Source organism: Podarcis bocagei, assembly GCF_964188305.1.
Source record: "Podarcis bocagei genome assembly, chromosome: 11".
Classification (NCBI taxonomy): Eukaryota; Metazoa; Chordata; class Lepidosauria; order Squamata; family Lacertidae; genus Podarcis; species Podarcis bocagei.
Window position 1 is genome coordinate 6,277,658 of NC_138136.1, and position 14,741 is coordinate 6,292,398.

At 39.9% G+C, this 14,741-nt stretch overlaps 1 protein-coding gene across 2 annotated transcripts in view; it reads right to left on the reverse strand.

Moving 5' to 3' along the window:
- Window positions 1-4,652: 4,652 nt before the first annotated feature.
- Window positions 4,653-14,741, reverse strand: part of LOC308597684 (transducin-like enhancer protein 1) — a 77,782-nt gene continuing 67,693 nt past the window's right edge. For both annotated transcript variants that reach the window (XM_081213666.1, XM_081213665.1), the window contains exons 17-20: window positions 7,116-7,263; window positions 6,316-6,466; window positions 5,560-5,636; window positions 4,653-5,292 (exon numbers count right to left, since the gene is read on the reverse strand). In XM_081213666.1, coding sequence (XP_081069792.1) covers window positions 5,185-5,292; window positions 5,560-5,636; window positions 6,316-6,466; window positions 7,116-7,263 — 484 coding nt within the window. In that variant the 3' untranslated portion in view covers window positions 4,653-5,184. The remainder of the gene's footprint in view (window positions 5,293-5,559; window positions 5,637-6,315; window positions 6,467-7,115; window positions 7,264-14,741) is intronic.

Below are 14,741 nucleotides of genomic sequence, written 5' to 3' on the forward strand. Positions count from 1 at the left end.
GTGTAGCAGGCTTCTCCATCTATCTCAATGGGAGAGGAACTGTCATTATCTATTCCTTGCTATATAGGCATGAAGCTGTCTGCAAGTGGAAGCCTTTTCAGTTCGGGAAGCGGGGAAGTTTGGAATCAGGGCAACTGATTAACATCTCTTCTGATTACACAGACAGTGCATTGGCAGTGCCTAACTTTTCTTCAATTGAAGCAAGTGACAGAGAGAAATATGCATTTGAAATGGACAAGTAAAATCTTAATGTGCAATTTCTTCAATAATACATGCAGTACATTTGCAAATACTAATTTGACATTAAGGTTACTGTCATATTAAGCAGAAATACATGGCTGATTCATTAGGAGCAAGTAATTGAATGACAGCACTAATATAGAATTTATAAATATTAAAATAGTACATTAATTTTAAACCTAGCTTTGCAGTGAATACTTGGGCCAATAGATAAATTGGATAATTCAGAAAAATTAAGGGGAAGCTTGGAAGTTATCCAAAATATCTTGATGCAGTTAACCAAAAAATAAGAGTTATTAGCTTATCATAATTGCAGCCAATTTTTAAAGTAACAGAGTACTCCGCTGTGGATTGCTGCAAGGAAGTGGAACAAAGCGTGTGAAATGAACAGATGGATTTGATTTTAAACAAATTAAGCCCACTCCCTGGGATGTAACAAGTGATTTTGTAGTTTTCCATGTTATGGGTTAACTTCCCACTGTGACCTTCTCAGACTGCTTGCTAATTTTTTTTCTTGTCATTAAGCACAATCCTTGAAGGAGTACAAGGGCTTACTATTTCCTGTTGCAAAGCTACCATCTTCAGCCTCTGTGTCTAGAAGACCTGCTTCCTAAAAGATCAAGCTCACATACAGCAAAATGAACATGCCTGTGATCACAGAGTTTTCTGTACAAGACAAGAGTTCAAAGTAGGCAATCCATCTCGTGTAAACTGGCCTTGGGAGCACATTGAAAGCTCAGACACAATCAATTCAGTAATTAAGTTGTGAAACAATCTATTATCTTCAGCCATAGTATATTCTCAGTTGTTGTTTTTTAAATGAGATAAAGTTGATCACACCCCTTACTTAGGAAGGTTGATAACAGCTTACTATTTCTATCCCCCCAATTTCTTTGGAATTGGGATGGGATACCTCTCCATGTTGGAATACCATAAGCATAACCCAGAGCTGCACCCACTTCATGGGTGCATAACTTTCATTTGATAATCCACATCGATCATAGGAAGAGAGGACACATATTAAAAACTGTTGCCCTAGTACAGGGGTAGGGAACATTTGTGTGTTCAGACCCAGAAACCTCCCCCTTAAATAAATCCGCACTTGACTCGAATTTTGGTTTTGGTTTTTGGCAGAATTTAGGCCACAACTTTATTGATTACAGAAAGTGACTGGTTGAATAGGCTCTGGTTTGAATAGTTCCCTGTCATGCAGGGAGCGCTGACCCAGGGTTCCAGCATAGGTCAGCCAAGGGTGAACACCTGGATAAGCGGCAAGCCGGGAACAGGCTACCTCCGCCATCCAAATGTCCCCCTGGACAGGGCACAACCCCCTCTCAGGGGTTGACCAAACCATCGAGTCCCTGGATTCCTTTAACGGAAAACCCTTCACATAGGGATAGCAAGAGCATTCTCCCATCCCTATCACCTGAACCAGTGCCTATCTGCAACCTTACAAGTTGTGACGATTTGCTACGCGGTAGGTGAAACCCAAATGGCAACAGCCAATCAGCCAAGTGGGGAAAATTCCTGCCGTGCCCCTGTCCCAATGACAGGTGACACACAACTGCATAGCAAGGTCAATCGCACAAATCCCTAAAATTAGGGAGAGGTAGGTGGGTGTTCCGAATGCACGTGCCAAAAGAGGAAGCTCCGGGTCACGTGCATGGGTATAAATAGGTCCCTCGAACCGTTTGTACTGCGTCCCATTGGCCAGATTGCACCCAGCTACGAGGGACCTACCAGTCAGGTGTTGTGGCTGACCAATCGTACCCACCCACAACACAGGGTGTCGGTTTCCAGGTCTCTCTGCAGTATGTGCCCTCTTTAAGGGAGGACCCGATTTGTCAGCCTAAAGGCTGCATTCACTCATGGTAACCTTTCAGGGGCCACTTAGCAATGATGGGGATGATCAGAAATATACACCTCTCCATCCAGGCTAGTAAGAGGTATGGTATCGCAGTTGAAAGATGCATTCCTGCCTGGTAAAATGGCAAGAGGATGGTGAAGAGCAGGCCCAGGCAGGGTATGGATGCTTTCAGCCCCACGACTGGAGCTTCCCCATTCCTGCCTAACAGGTGGCTGGTGCTATTGGAGATTCTGGTGCCAACCAGGTACACCAACATTTAACAAAACATGAGTAAAGTAACAGGTCACTGTGCTATGTGTGCATCTCTGTTTCATGGCCATTAGTTTATTTATTTACAGTATTTCTACCCTAGGTTTTTATGACTCCTCATCAAGGCAGCTAACAATCAATAAAAAGATACAAATAAAGCAATAAACACCCCAGCAATAAAAACCAAAAGCTACTCAAGTCAGAAACAGCCACAGATTAAAAACAGCACCTTTTAAAAGCTCACTGAAATCTAACAGCCTTCCCTGTCCTCTGAAAGGTGAGAATCCAGGCAGACCTCTCCAAGGAAGCTGCTCTAAATTCCAATCTCTTGTGTCACCTGCCAAATATCAGACAGTGGAGAACTGTGTAAAGTGGATCATGGTGTCTGGGCATCTTTGTAGAGGTAAAGGAAATTCTTGGTATACTCTGGTCTCAAGCCACCGAGGGTTTTATAGGTCAAGACCAGTACTGTAAATTGTACCTGGAAACAGCTAGGTAACTAGTGTTTATCTACGTGATGCAAAAAAAGCATAACACTACCAGCAGTCTATACACTACAAGGAAAATGGGGAAAGTTTTAGCCTTAAACTGAAAATTACAGAGGAGAATCAGCCTCCTGGTGTCAACTATTAGTGGATGCTGTGAATCTACTTCAGGAGGGTCAGACAGCATGTACACAAACTCATCTGAGAATGTGATAGACAGAAGATTTTTTTAAAAAAGGATAGCCAATTCATTGCATATTATGCTAAGCCTCAAACGGTATCTTTCTGGACCAAGCCACCAAAATAAAGTGTTGCTGAAAGATCAGAGTAAGAACATCTGGAATTCTGTGACAATTTGTAATGCCACAAGAAACCCAAATTCTGCAACAATTATGAATTATGCAAATTGGGCACTCTATATATTCACTTAATCTGCCTAAGCACTCATTTACCAGCAGCCATATCCATTCCCAATTTCTGGGGAAAATAGGGTTCTGTGTATATGCACATTCCTGCTTTTATGTATCCTGAGAGCCAGAGACATCACACTTACAAAACACACGCCATTGACTCTTTTCTAAGCCTTTAAGCACCTTGGTTTGCAAAACTTTCTGAAAAGCGAAGAAACCATGAAGTCCAAGAACAGTAGGGTGATGGGAGAAAGATGACCCAAATGGATTAAGCCATTAGAAATACTCTTGATACAATACATGACAGGGCTTTGAATGGTTAAAAAGCATAATGTTGGAGCTTTGTGCCCCAGAACCAAATGCTACAACCACACCTGCTCATCCACCCATGTTCATAAAGCTGCACATCTGATATGTGCCGATAGGTAGAAAACAATACTAATTTTAAAGGCCATCAAATGAGGCTATTGAGAATAGTTAACATTTTACATTCTGAAATCAGAGATATATATATTAGGGCTACTACCATTCCATGCTGCTATAAAATGGATTCGGTAGAATGAGCATATAAATTGAAAAGAAAACTAATGTCTCTTCGGGCACTAGATGCAAGAAAGGAAATCTGTTTCCAAATGGGAAGCTGTGTCTGTAGTTAAGCCAATGTTGTGTTGATTTGGCTTCCAGGTGACACTTTTGCATCAATGTCGAGAAGCTGGCCAACGCACCTGCAAGCAAAACAGTAGGCAAATGCCCAAGAAAGCTAACCTTCAAAAGCATAAAGAATTCCTTCACTTTCTAAGACTGCAAACCTGTACCACTTTCATAAAAGCAGATAACCTGCACTTGGAAAATAATGTAATTCTTCCCTAAGCCCTTGACTCTTTTCCTTCTTTGAAAGCAATGGAATGGCCCAGAAGGGGCAACGTATAGGACTGCTCTTGTGTGGGGGTTTTTTGCTGCAAAGTAGCAAACTTCCATGGGATACAAACCTCGAGCTTGTTTACCATAGCATTTAAATCCTTAAACATTCACTTACAAACATTTTGAATAAACAATTCCTCAAAATTTAAAATTAGATTATTTTCTGAATGTAAAAGTTACTGCTTTTCTGTTTTCTGCAGTACAAATGTGAATTCTGAATACAATCAGTTTGAAGAAAACTGCTTTTAGTAAAATAAGCCTCCGAGCTCAGCAGAGAGCGTTGTGTCCAACTAAGTTTTACTCAAAGGAGATGTGCTGGATCTTTTCTTGTTAGGACTAGTATTTGATGCACCCTAGAAAGACCTTATCAAATATTGCAAAAACTCTACTCTAGCTTGTTACAAAATTTAGACCATAAAATGATTTTTTAAAAAAATGATTTAAGGGGCATTGGGGTAGAGAGAGAGAAAAAAGAGACCATTTATTGATACTAAAGCCTTTACTGTATTAAACCAAATATATTTACAATTTATACAAATGTTTGATCTTCAACAAAAAATACAAAAACCCATATCCCAAGAGGCAAAACCAGGAAACAAGTTTATCCAAGATACCACTGCTCTACACAAGACAAGAATGCAGGTGGAATTGCAAGTGCTGAAACATAATCCCGCATATTCAAGCAATGAGCATGATTTTTATGAGGTCATAAAGAGGGGGGGAAACCAACCCAAAGGCTTCAACAATCTTCAGCAGACTCTGCTTTTAAAATCCATCAAAACTATGCTACATTAATCCATTTTGCCTTCTTGCTTCACATCGATCCAGGAGCTGGATACCGAAATGCTGCCTTCTGTTTAATACGTGTTGAATAGCTTTGTGTGACATTGTGGAAATCAAGTTCTTCCTCTTTTTTTTCTTTTTTTTAATTAAGAAAGGTAAAATCTTTCTATGTCTACACATTAAGAATGTTTTGGCCCAGTTCAACTCGTTATGTCTCCAACAGAATTTCTCAGTAGATAACTTCATAGACAGTAGCTTTCTTGTCTCCAGAGCCGGTAACTATGTATTTATCATCCACGGAGATATCACAACTAAGTACAGAAGATGACTCTTTGGACTAGAAGAAAAAGAACAGAGTTATAGTATAAATGTACGCAGTATGAGTGTCGGTGTGTCCCTCTTGTTTATTCTTTTCTAGAACATACCACGTTCTGGTTTAAAAAGTCACTTGTGTTAAGATACATGCACAGAACAGGATAACCCCTTGTCCACTTCCCTGAGCTCCTTGGTGAAAGTGTAAGACTGGTAATAATATCTTTGTTCCTACACCTCACCCACCACCACGAGGTTCAAATCCCTTTCATTGATATGCTGTTCTTCTTACCTGGAATATGCTTGCACCATATGGGGTTCGCCAGGCATTTAGGAGGTTGTCTTTTCCAGTACTTACAAACCATTTGCCTGTAATGTGACCATCAATGAAAACACAGTCAAATAATTGACACTAACAGACAGACTTGCGTATTTTTTTTTTCATATTCTCTTGTATCTAAAAGCACTTTTATCATATGCCTAAAATGTTCCCCATGTTAACAGCTTTGCAGGTGGGGGCGGGGGGTAGGCTGTGAAAGATTGCACAAAGTCACTTTACAGAAAACCAGTATAGTAGCCTACTAAATTCAGGGGCCTGTCATTTTGACAAGCATTTGATGCATGGTTAACCAACAAAGAGTGCCTGAAATCAGCCGCAGGGCATCCCCAAGCTCTCCTCATCCAGGACAAATCCACCTTTGTGGGTTTTTATAAATGATTTAACTAAAAAGGCATAACTAGCTCAGTAAAGCAACGGGCATCATTCAAAACTCTTGATATTCCAACATTCTATAGCCTCACAACCTAAGCAAACTATGGGCCACCAGCTGCGTATGAAAGCTGCTTTGATGATATTGCGACTTTATAGGCATGAGCTACCTCTCACTAACCTCCTGGGGGAGCCGGTAATAGGGTGTTACCTTTATTTTCCAGCTGTTAAACCAAAATAAATGAAAGCATTCAGGTGCCTTGCCCTGAGACGTTCAGCTCAGGTGTGATTGGCTTGTAGAAATACTGGTGACTTTGAGCCGCTCTTCTTCCAACTTACCGCAATAAGCAAACTTGAGTGACAGCACACAGCTCTCATGCAGATGAAGCTGGTATTTGTCTGGCTTATTTACATGAAGCACTTCCACATTACTGCTCTCCATTCCCACAGCCAGCCATTCACCAGTGGGGCAGTAGCCAAGGGAAAAAATCTTTGAGAGAGAGAGAGAAAGAACCCTTTATTTTTCTTGCAAATATTAGCAAGGAAGGAAGGAAACAAGAGACAATACACTAGGGCTGCAATCATAAACCACTTACCTGGGAGTAAGCCCCATTAAATTCAATAGGACTTATTTCTGACTGTGCCATCACAAGTCATTTTGCATCTCTTTTAGAACAAGAAATCATTATTTGAGTCCAAATGGCAGCACTGATTGTTTATTAAATAAGAAGGGTGCATGCTAATTTTGCATTATGTGAAGCAATGACACACATGCTTTGTCAGTGTTCTGGGACATTTCCACCTCCTTTGCTTTCACCACCCCATCCCAGGCAAAAATGCCAAGCTGCATTCTTAGCAGAGTCCAGTGTTTTAAGATACCTTTTTATTCCAAAGCTGTCGGATTACCCCAATGGATGCTTCATTAACAATAAAAGCTTTGCTCCACAGTAAATGCTTTGGCTGAAAGCAGCCTGAGACTATACCAGAAGCCTGTGTGAATAATAAAAGCAGATGTGGTGCTAATAATTTTGCTAGCATTAATACTCTGACTTCACTCTGAAGTTAATAACCAAGATAAGATGGAAGTTGTTCAGTACACCAGTCAGTGCCTGAAATTTGCAGCAAGGAATACTAGGCACCTGGGATGTGAAGTCATGCTGCTGTAGCTGCCGCCCTTCTCTCAAGTCCCAGGATCTTACAGTGTTGTCCAGGCCTCCCGTCCAGAGCTTGGTACCATCATTAGAAATGTCAATACAGCTGGCTCCATCTGTGTGGCCCTGGAATTGCCTGATAAAACAAACCAGATTGAATAATGATTTCCTGCCAGAACTCAAGGTAAACACTGTTGTGTTGTTAGTTTTGGACTCTCTCTGTGTGTCATCTCCTCCACATCACCTGATGTGTGGCAAGCAGCAACACTGCTTGCCCACCCCAACCTGACATAAAATACCGCACTGTACAAAAAACTATTTTGCAGGTGCCAAGGCACATGGAATGTGCCACTAATCGTCTAAACAGGAACTAAGTGAACATTAGCAGAGATTTTGGAAAAGGTAAGTTGACAGTTTGAAAAACTGTAATTAATTCACGATGACGACACCTGGAAATATTAAAAAAAAAAAAAAAGCTTAACAGGCTCCTAGGCTAAACTCAAAGTACAGAGGACAAATTGCCTCAACAGAGGCAGCCAGTTATTTATAGGCTTTGTTTAAGCTGTGAATCAAGAGCATAAAAAAAAAATACTTCAGCTACATAAACACATGCAGGAAGGGATCCAATAAACCTAATCTTTTTACTTGTGTTGGCTGAGCCTGCAAAATGATGCCCTTGGTAGCAAACAGGTCATGAGCAGCCATCATTATTCAACAATGTTTTACATTTTAAATCTCGGCATTTGGAAATCCCTACTCTTGGTAACAAAGAGTCGGCTCGAGCCTTCCTTAATCCCTAAACTGGAATGTTCTAAGGCGCCTGCCTGCCTTTTACCACCAGCAATTAGCTTCAGCTTCATGCTTTAAAAGCAAAAGAGGAAGGCGCAGAACGACTGTCATGGGACACCCTATGAATCAACATGGCATGTCTGGAGTCGTTGGTCTGAAAATTCAAGGAGTTATCAGCTCGCGCTCTCCTTTTATTTTCTCTGACTTTTACCAACACAAGCGAGGGCAAGAAGTGAACCACAACAAATTGGCAACCAATACTTATTGCTCAGGAAGCCTGGCAAGAACTAAGCTGCTCCAGTCACAAGGTCTGCAACAAGAGAGGAAGCAGAAGCTCTTTATTCCAGAAGCCCACATTAGAAAATTATGCTGCCTCCTTTGCTCAGGTAAATGACAGGTGAGCCAGTCTACCCCAAGCTTTCTCCATGTCTAGTATAGGCATGTGGTTACTTAGAAAGCCCTGTGTGAGCTAGGGCCTAAATAAGCAGAGTGCTTGAACACTGTGGTGTCTTCTGTGAAATGCCCTCCCTTCAGAGGTGTAGTTGGGCACCCTCTCAAGAAAGGGATCGGCTCCCTTTCTTGGCAGTGCCACTTCTAGCTGAGATCAATCAAAATGTTTATTCGGCTTTACGCCCATCATGAAGCACAACACACAAAACAAATCAAATAAAACAGCGATCACGGACATGCCACAAATAATATAACACAATTCACAGCTCACAAGGACAAATATTGGCAATTCAACAGAAAAAATTAAGATTAAGATTAAAAATTTAAGCACTACGCTAAAATCAATAAAATCAATGTCATTATCGAAAATTTTTAGAACTATCAATAATCAGCTAACATTCCATTCCGTCTCTTGTACGAGAGGATGGCTGTTAGGAATTTAGCAACCTGTAGGGTAATATAAGGATCTACATCTTGAAGAACCCAGGCAAGCTGTAGGTCTACTGGTTTGTCAGCCATAGGCTGGATTATGGAATTTAGTATACTAGCACGAGCTGAACTGTACATAGGACAGATAAACATAACATGATGAAGAGATTCAAATGTTTTCTTCTAGCTGAGACTTGCTGTGTGGCAACGCAAGAGAGAGCCTTTTTTTGGGGTGATGCCTTAGCTTTGGAGCTCTCTACCCTCGAGATACAACTGGCACTGTCCTTACTGAGATTCTGATGACAATTGAAGCTATTTGCCCAGACCTTTGTTGGGGTTTAGTGCCAGGATAGACCTGCCTTTCTTAAATCATAATTTTATTATAGGGATGTGGAATGTGTGGCCTTACAGGGATTGGTGAACTATAACTCCCATTTTTCTCAACCAATGGCTATGCTGGATGTGGCTGATGGGCACGGGAGTCCAACAAGCTATGGAGGGCAACAGGTTCACCATCTTTGTTGTGCTGTGTTCATGAACTTGTATTTTAAACTGCAACCCTCTCTCTAGAACTGTATTTACAATGAAGAGTAGGCAAAAGTGTTTTAAAGATATAAATGTCCCTTTATGTGCTCATACTTTTGCTGGTTGCTAGGCTGTAGGTTCAGGCTGGAAGTATCAGAGCCGCTCTGCAGCTATAAGATGGACATTTTAACTGTGGTGTTTTAGCTGCTCCCATTGATTTATGAATTAGATCTGATGGTTTAGATTTAGTTTTTATGATACATAACTTACACATGTGGTCCAATGAAAGGCAGGGTAGATTTTCAAAAGACATGCATTGATACATACATAAAAATGCCCAGTTATTCTCTATCTAGAGCTCACCATCCAACAATTACCTTGAATTATTGTCCAAGAAAGCTCCATCTATCTATCTATCTTCTTTTGCTCATCTATCTATCTTCTCTTGCATGAACTCAGCCAACTAATACAATAAGATTGTGGTCCTATAGTGGCATTAGAGGTCAGTATGAAGGAAGTTGGTCATGATCTATGTGTGCCACTAACTTGGCACAGCATTTGCACACCTCTTCCTAGAAAGTGCAAGTATGTGTAAGACTGTTCAAATAACAGGGGATGTGAGCAGAAAGAACTACAAAGCCACTCCTGGAAGTCATTTCAGACATTAATTTTATCTCCATGCATCTTAAAAGTCAATTTTAAGTGTGTCTGACCATTCAAAAGTTAAATATATGGGAGTCTTGAACAGTGTGCTTTTTTTTTTTTTTTAATAAATTTTTATTGGTTTTACAGCATTTTTTAAAAAGAACAAACAAACACAAAACAAAACAAACATATAAAATACTTTCAGAGATATTTTCATAAACCTCTTTTCTTGGACTTCCCCATACCCCCCCTCTCTGCATCCCAGTGTCCATATTTGAACTAGCAACTCCCAGTTGTTACCTTCTAATCTCTGTCATCTTAGTCCTCCTTTATTATCTAACCTTGTATCCCTGTATCCTGTTACTTCTAGCAACCACAACATTTTAACATTCATTGAGTTTGTAGTAGTCCTTAAGATAGCTCTTAAATTTTTTCCATTCTTCTTCCACCATCTCTTTACGTTGGTCACGGATTCTGCCTGTCATCTCAGCCAGTGTCATATAGTCCATCACTTTCATCTGCCATTCTTCCAGAGTAGGTAAATCTTGTGTCTTCCAATACTTTGCGATGAGTATTCTTGCTGCTGTTGTGGCATACATAAAGAAATTTCTATCCTTCTTTGTCACCAATTGGCCGACAATGCCCAAGAGAAAGGCCTCTGGTTTTTTGGGAAATGTACATTTAAGTACCTTTTTCATTTCATTATAGATCATTTCCCAGAAGACCTTTATCTTCGGGCATGTCCACCAAAGGTGGTAAAAAGTACCTTCAGTCTCTTTACATTTCCAACATTTATTATCGGGCAAATGATAGATTTTTGCCAGCTTGACTGGGGTCATGTACCACCTGTATACCATTTTCATAATGTTTTCCTTTAAGGCATTACATGCCGTAAATTTGATACCGGTGTTCCATAACCATTCCCAGTCATCTGACATAATGTTATGTCCAACATCCTGCGCCCACTTAATCATAGCAGATTTAACTGTTTCATCCTGTGTGTTCCATTTCAACAGCAAGTTATACATTCTAGATAAATTCTTAGTATTGGGTTCTAGCAATTCGGTCTCTAGTTTTGATTTCTCCACTTGGAAACCGATTTTCCTATCCTGTTTAAAAATTTCCATTATTTGGCGATATTGAAACCAATTTTCTACTTTGTGCTTCAATTTCTCCTGACTTTGTAGTTTAACCTTGTCTCCATCCTGTTCTAAAATTTCCCAATACTTCGGCCATCCGACCTCCATATTGAGTTTCTTCACTGCTTTAGCCTCCACTGGTGACACCCATCTAGGGGTTTTATTTTCCAATAAGTCTTTGTATCTTATCCAGACATTAAATAATGCTTTTCTAACAATGTGATTTTTAAAGGTACTGTTAACCTTGTCATACCAAAGATATGCATGCCAACCAAAAGCATTATTGAAGCCTTCCAGATCCAAGATGTCTGTATTCTCGAGGAGCATCCATTCTTTCAGCCAGCAAAACGCTGCTGCCTCATAGTACAATTTTAGGTCCGGCAGGGCAAAACCCCCTCTTTCTTTAGCGTCAGTCAGTATTTTGAATTTAATTCGGGGCTTTTTGCCCTGCCAGACAAATTTCGAAATGTCTTTGTGCCACCTCTTAAAACATTCCATCTTATCAAGAATCTGCAAGGTCTGAAACAAAAATAACATTCTAGGCAACACATTCATTTTAATTACTGCAATTCGGCCTAACATTGACAGTTTCAGATTTGACCATATTTCTAGATCTTTTTTAATCTCTGACCAACATTTTTCATAATTGTCCTTATACAAATTAACATTCTTAGGTGTTAAATAAACCCCTAGGTATTTGACTTTCTTAACCACTGTCAAACCTGTTTCCTCCTGAAACTTCTCCTTTTCCATATCTGTTAGGTTTTTCCCTAAGACTTTAGTTTTTTGCTTATTCAACTTAAATCCAGCCACCTGGCCAAATTGTTGAATTATTTCTAAAACCCTTTTCGTACTAGTGTTTGGCTCTTGCAAAGTCAATACTAGGTCATCTGCATACGCTCTTAACTTGTAGTGTTTAGCTCCGACCTGCACACCTTTGACCTGCTGGTCATTTCTTATCATATTCAGCAACACCTCCAGAACCGAAATGAAAAGTAATGGGGAAATTGGGCACCCCTGCCGAGTTCCTTTTTCTATCTTAAGTTCCTCAGTCACAACATTATTTACAATCAGCTTAGCTTTTTGTTCGGAATATATTGCAGCCATACCATTCTCAAAACCCTGGCCTACCCCCATCCCATGAAGATTCTTCCTCATAAAACTCCAAGAGATATTATCAAAGGCTTTCTCCGCGTCCACAAAGATCAATACTGCTTTAGTGTTTATATTCACCTCCAGCTTTTCCAAAATGTCTATTACATTCCTTACATTGTCCGCTAGGTGTCTTTTAGGGAGAAAGCCTGCTTGGTCTTTATGAATCTTCTCCATCAAAACTCTTTTAAATCTTTTTGCCAAAATGTCTGCAAAAATTTTGTAATCCACATTAAGGAGTGATATCGGGCGGTAGTTCTTGAGTTGGGTCTTTTCAGTCTCTGACTTTGGTATGAGTGAGATATATGCCTCTTTCCACGATTCAGGTGCCCTTTTTCCTTCAAGGATCTCATTACAAACTTCTCTTAATGGTTGAATCAACCATTCCTTCAACGATTTGTAGTATCTAGAAGTCAGTCCATCTGGTCCCGGAGATTTGCCCAATTGCATATTCTGAATGGCAGCCTCTACCTCTTGTTCTGAGATTCTCTGGTTCAAGTCCATCTTACTTTGCTGAGAGATATTTTGTAATCCATATCTTCCAAGGAATTTGTCTATATCTTCTTCATTTTGCGGGCCTTGGGTGTAAAGTTTTTTGAAATAACTTAAAAAGCAATTTCTAATTTCATTAGGTTTAGATATACTCTTTCCATCAACCTCTAGGCTTGTAACTGTATTTAGTTTCTGCCTTTTCTTCAATTGCCATGCCAAAAGTTTACCGCATTTATTTGCTGATTCAAAAGTCTTTTGTTTCATTTGCTTTATCTTCCATTCAATCTCTTGGTTCATCAATTCCATATATTGAGTTTGATATAACTTAATCTCTCTTAAAATGTCCTGAGACTTTGGTTTTGTTCTTAATTTCCTCTCTCCTTCCTTTATCATTTCCAAGATCTTCTCTTTTTTCTCATTTTGTTTTTTCCTCTTTATTGAATTTTGTTGAATCAAAAATCCTCTCATAACAGCTTTACTTGCGTCCCAGATCACTCTTTTCTCCACGTCAGTCCTCAAATTTATTTCAAAATAGTCTTTTAAGGTCTTTTGGGCCTTCGTGAGAATCTCCTTATCTCGAAAGAGGGTGTCATTCATTCTCCATCTAAATTGACCGGTTATTGTGAGTTTCATCTCCATCTTCACGGCGTTATGGTCGGAGCAAGTTTTTGGGCAGATTTCCACTTTCTTAATCTTTGGAGCCAATCCACTAGTGACCCAGATTTGGTCAATTCTGGTCCAGGTCATCATTGCTTGGGAGAAGAAGGTTCCCTCTCTCTCCAGAGGGTTCCTTGTTCTCCAAATGTCTATCAAGTCCATGTTTTCTGTCATTTCGAAAAAAGTCTTGGGGAGTCTCCCTTCTTTAGTGACTGTTAGTCTTTGTGCCTTGTCCATATTAGTGGAGACCACGCCATTCATGTCTCCCATGATTATCATATTATAATCCAGATAGTCCGTCAGAGTTTCATGAAGTCCCTTAAAGAAGTCAGATTTGCCTTCATTTGGTGCATAAATTCCAACAACTAAAAGTTTTTCTCCTTGTACTTGTATCTCCACAGCCAGATATCTCCCTTGTTCATCTTTAAATATCATTTTTGGAGCCCATTTCTCCTTCACATATATTACCACTCCCCTCTTCTTAACTTTGTCTGATGAGACAAATTCTTGTCCTAACCTTTTATTTGTGAGTAATCTCCTGTGGGCTCTAGTTATGTGAGTTTCTTGTAAACATATCAAATCCAATTGTTCTCTGTTCAAAATATGAAATACTTGTCTTCTCTTCAAAGGCCCATTCAGTCCATTACAATTCCAACTAAGGAATTGCAGAGCCATCTTGTTATTTTCTTAAGGCTCCTCCAACAGCTCCAAGTTGTTGCTCTTCTTCTGACGGTGGTGGTTTTTGTCCAAACGAGAGATTCAGGATATCCAGTGCTCTCCTCTGTTCTGCAAGTACATCCACAGTCCCCTTCTGTAGGTCCTCCTGATATCTTGCCAGAAATTTGTCTTTATCTTGAATTGTCTTTATTTTCACTTTCTTTGCTGAACAGTGTGCTTTTTGCACCTCTTTTCTCTGTTCTCAAAAGTAACATTTATAAAGTGATTGTTTAATGCTGTGATTTATCCTTCCAGCGAACAAGCCTCACTGTCTGACAACAACGTTCACTTACTGAAAAGGTCTGGTCCACTATGCAATTAGCACAGTAAAGAAAGACTGAAAACCAGTTGGTGCACAATTATGGATTGCGGAGAGAAAAGCTAAGACAAACACAGATATCAAGAGCAAATGTGCTGCTCTTTAACACAAGGCAGAATTCCTCTCATGGGCCACTCCATGACACTTCATGGATCACACACAAGCAGAAACTGCAGTTAGGCATATAATCGCCATCCAGATAATATAAGCGTTTTTTAAATAAAGAAAATGAACTAACACTGAGTATATGTCTTAGCAAGGGAGTGCTTCGTTGTAGTTTTAGAAGCAAGATATTCAGCT